Here is a 4,537-nt window from a genome sequence, read left to right as displayed (position 1 = left end):
TTTGTAAATGGCTAGGATCATGCGTTCATGTGCCAGTAACATCCTCTTAGTCAGAGATGTGATTCGGTCTGATGTTTCATGTCTCATGCTTTGTATGATATAAGCAGTTTAGATGCCATTCGTCATCTTCATCGTGTATGCAAGCTTCATTTCTCTGTGTTGGAGTTGGATATTCAAAAGTCCGATTACTCCTAATTTGTTGTTATATTTCCGTAGTTTCAGGTTACAGGATCTACTACTTTGATTAAAAGGCAAAATTCTCTGCACATGGCCTACTTTCAGTTGATATCCAAGTATGTACCGCATCTGAACTTTAAGCCTGGTATTCTTTTCGGTATTAGACGTAAAAGATTAAGCTTATTTGCTTACGAAGTGGTCTACACTTGCATTGACTTACATGCATGTCATCTATGTCATGTGTACAATTATCTTTTAAGACCCATCTACAGTGGGTCCATATGATTTAGTTTGAATTACATGCATGTCATATATGTCATGTGTACAATTTCCAGTACAAACTAGCATACCAGGGAGCATGTTCCAAGTCTGGTAGTTAGAACACAAGAGAAGTTTCACAACTCATGTAAGAGGTTTGCTCTATTACATGTTTAGATATTGCAATAGATAGGCTGGGACTTTAGCCACTGAAAATAGAACAGGTTGAATGACCAAAATCATCTTAGTTGACGGGCTGCAGTTTTTTTGGGAATACCCAAATATTTTTCATATTGAATAGTTAAAGCTTTTGACTATACAATTGGCGTGGGTACTACTTTCTTTTTCAAAGTAAAAGAGCCTAATTTCACCTGAGGACATAATTCAAGAGATCTTAGCTGTTATCTTTATATTATATAAGGTAAGAGACATGGTGGTATAAATGGTTTGATAGAAATCCTTCTCATTTATTTACCGTGAATGGGCACTCCTGCTTTTAAGGGGAGGATTGTGACTTAGCCAGAGAAGAACATGCATAGATCCAACTCATTCATTAAATGAACGGCTACATTCTCACCCCGAATCCTAAAATTCAGACTACCCTATCACTGTGTGGTCCCGTCATGATGTAAGTTTTTTAAAACTTATAAAATCCATCAGGGTAGGTGCACATTTGGATCTGGAATGGACAGTGCAGAGGAATAAGAGAGGGAAAGGGCTATTGTCATGCAAGCGATGACAGCTTGTGTAGCAGTTGTACGGGAATACTGTCGCATATATATGTTCAGACAGCCGGCGCGACACGGAGATGATGAACGAGTGAGGTTTATCAACTCTATCATTCGGGCGACAAAAGTGGATTGTATAGCTCAACTCAGGATGAGTCGAGATGCTTTCTTTGAGTTGTGTACTACACTTCGCGAGAAAATACATTTGCGTGACACCCGTCATGTCAGTCTTGAAGAACAGGTGGTTATGTTCCTTCTACAGTTGACCATAATGATCGCAATAGGGTCATATGGTACAGATTTATTCGATCCGGGAAAACTGTTAGCCGTCACTTTAACCATGTTTTGGATTCTATTGTATCATTATACCCAGAGTTTGTTAAACAGCCAAGCTCAGAAACACCACCCGAGATTCAGATGAATATTAGTTGGGCTCCATACTTTCAAGTATCAATTTCAATGACAATCAATGTATATGTACGTTGCTATACTCATACCCTGAATAACAAATCCGACCCTAAAATAAATTTGACTCTATGCATATAGGACTGTGTTGGTGCAATTGACGGGACACATATACCGGCTCTGGTCCAGTCTGCAGATCATGTGAGCTTCCGCAATCGAAAAGGATTCCTCTCACAAAATGTACTCGCGGCATGTTCATTTGACATGAATTTCCTTTACATATTAGCCGGTTGGGAGGGTTCAGCCTCAGATGCGCGGGTGCTACACAATGCTTTGACCCGATCAGATGATCCATTACATGTCCCGCATGGTACTGGTTATATCTCTCCTAGATTACCCATCCATTTCATATTCACAAAATATTCGAGTGTCCATTTGATGGAACATTCATTTAAATGTGTAGGAAAATATTATGCTGCCGATGCTGGAAATGCACATTCACCCAGTTTTATGGCTCCATACCACGGCATGCGATACCACTTACAAGAGTATCGAACCGGGAGAGCGCCTGTGAATATGAAAGAGCTGTTTAATTACCGACATGCACAATTATGTAATGCAATCGAGCGTTGTTTTGGTGTAATGAAAAATAAATTTCCCATATTGAAGATGACCATTCCGTATGAGTTTCACACACAAGTGAAAATTGTTATAGCATGTTGCGTTCTACACAATTTCATACGATCCGTACTTCAGTCTCGTGACGATGGATCTTTTCCTGTAGAGGAGAGTAATCCAACACCTCATGAGGTGTCAACAAATGACGAAAGGCAATGGTTGCTATGCGTCACTCAACAAGAAAAAGGATACTTGGAATCATGTGCGGGATGATATTGCTGCTTGAATGTGGGCAGATGCGCAACAGAACAGTAGGAGGAGATAGTCAATTTACTTTTACTTCTTCCTTTTACAATTTTACCTGCAAACTGAATAATATTTAAATCCTCGTAATATTTATTACTTAACTATGGAAATATAGCTGTGTTGCACATGGATGCACCATATTTTTGCTCCACAATGTCTCATGTTCTCAGCAGAAGAAGATTGACTTTGTATGTAATTAATGTGTACTTGACATATGCTGCATAGGTGACATGGTAGACCCAAGGTCTAATGATAGTTCAACACCGACACAATCACCGCTTAGGACACCTGTGATGCCGACACGAAATTCACCACGTGGGAAGACAGTCAAATCCCTCGCTAAGCCTCTGTCTCGAGCGGCTAAAATAAAATGGAGTGCAGAAATGGATCAAGTGTTTTTCGACGTCCTGCTAGAACAGGTTGCTTTGGGACGTAAGGCAAATAATGGTTTCAAGAGGGAAGCCTACCAAGTAACAGCAGAAGAGGTCATGAAGCATACAGACATACCTGTCAACTGGCAGAATGTGCAGAACCGTCTGAGGTATTGCAAGCACGAATATATTGTCGTCATGGACATGCTAGCAGCTAGTGGGTTTGGATGGGATAATGAGCGCATGGTCATTACGGCCCCTGATGAGGTCTGGGAGGATTACCTGAAGGTATTATTTATATAAATGCATCATCCATCAGACATTCACAAACCCATCAATCGAATATATTTCTCCTAACTTACAACTACATTTTATGGTTGCAGTCTCACTCGCGTGCTACACATCTACGCAGGAAAAGGATTGAGAGAATGGATGACCTTGTGGTCATCGTCGGCTCCGATCAAGCAACTAGATGATATACGCAAGGAAGTACGACTATGGCCACGTCATCCATTAGGATTCAACGAGATCTCAATGAGTCCTGGAGAGACGCTGAAGATGATCTGGAGGATACCATTGACCTCTCTCAGGACCATGTAGCGGACTTGTCAAGCGAAATTTTTTCCTCAGATACTCCATCGATGGGAAGACGCGGAACCCATGACACTCCTAGTCTGACTCCAGAGTCTGACTGTAACCGAGATGGGGGTGCATCAAAGAAACGTATGCGGCCTCCTTGTCCCTGTGATGTACTCGGCATCTCCCTTAGTACCGTTGCAGAGGCTATGCGCGATTTTGGCCTCAGCAAGGAGGTAAATCGTACTACAAAGGTACTTGATGTTCTTGAGAAGGTGCAAGGGTTGACCAACTCGGAATTTATCAAAGTTGGGCAACTGTTGAGCAGGGACGAGAAGCTGGCATCATTTTTTGTCAGTCTTCGACCCGAGAGGTGCGTTGAGTGGCTGAGGAGAACACTCCACGAGAATGATGTCAATGTAGTAGTTGGGTCGGTCTGACATGCTCTTACCCGTCGTTGTGTTGATCTGTTGTTTTATGGGACTGTAATAACTTTTTATACACTGGGGACTGTTTGTTTGATGTTTTTTTTTTGGATGTTTGGATGACACAATTGGTATATCGTATATACTAATTTAATAGGTGTGGTAATAGACTGATTTTCTGATTTAATATATTTTATATATGTTCCGCCACATGCTTGTTGCTCAGCACATTAAGACAGATGGAGCCACACACATCGTATGGACGAAGGGTATGTATTATTAGTTATTTGAAATTCAAATCCTCTAATCGTATTTTTGATTTATTTGTCGTATAACAATTTTTCGTATTTAGTATATACACATTCAGACTTGCTGCACCTTGAACATGGTATTAATATACATTTTAATGCAAATGATAAAGGAGAAATACTATGTTGTTCTCGTGGGCCATCGACCGGGCATTTATCTGACGTGGGACGATGCTAGGCTGGAGGTTGAAGGATTCAGCAGAGTGAGACACCGGGCATTCAAGAATTGGAGGGAAGCGGTTTCCTGTTGGGAGAGTTACTTCGGTGGGACTGGTGCACAATTGCGGCCTGCGACGGAAACTCATGTGGTTCATGTCGCCGCACAGTTAGATGAGGTCGACATCCATCGTTCGTCGACTTCGTCT

General features: G+C 41.4%; 1 protein-coding gene across 1 annotated transcript; it reads left to right on the top strand.

The window, feature by feature from the left end:
• The first annotated feature begins 1,447 nt into the window (after positions 1-1,447).
• On the top strand, positions 1,448-4,017 carry LOC131243107 (uncharacterized protein At2g29880-like). Its single transcript, XM_058242205.1, has 2 exons — positions 1,448-3,151; positions 3,247-4,017. Exons 1-2 carry the CDS (start codon positions 2,723-2,725, stop codon positions 3,337-3,339), a joined length of 522 nt encoding a protein of 173 aa, XP_058098188.1. The 5' UTR covers positions 1,448-2,722; the 3' UTR covers positions 3,340-4,017.
• Positions 4,018-4,537: the final 520 nt, after the last annotated feature.

This window comes from Magnolia sinica, chromosome 4 (genome assembly GCF_029962835.1).
Source record: "Magnolia sinica isolate HGM2019 chromosome 4, MsV1, whole genome shotgun sequence".
Classification (NCBI taxonomy): domain Eukaryota; kingdom Viridiplantae; phylum Streptophyta; class Magnoliopsida; order Magnoliales; family Magnoliaceae; genus Magnolia; species Magnolia sinica.
This window is presented reverse-complemented; position numbering and strand designations above follow the sequence as displayed.

Excerpts from the sequence above, each read along its gene's own strand:
- LOC131243107 (XM_058242205.1), top strand. The coding sequence starts at position 2,723 with ATGGTAGACCCAAGGTCTAATGATAGTTCAACACCGACACAATCACCG. Across the intron at positions 3,152-3,246 it reads TCTGGGAGGATTACCTGAAG|TCTCACTCGCGTGCTACACA; the intron begins GTATTATTTATA and ends TTATGGTTGCAG.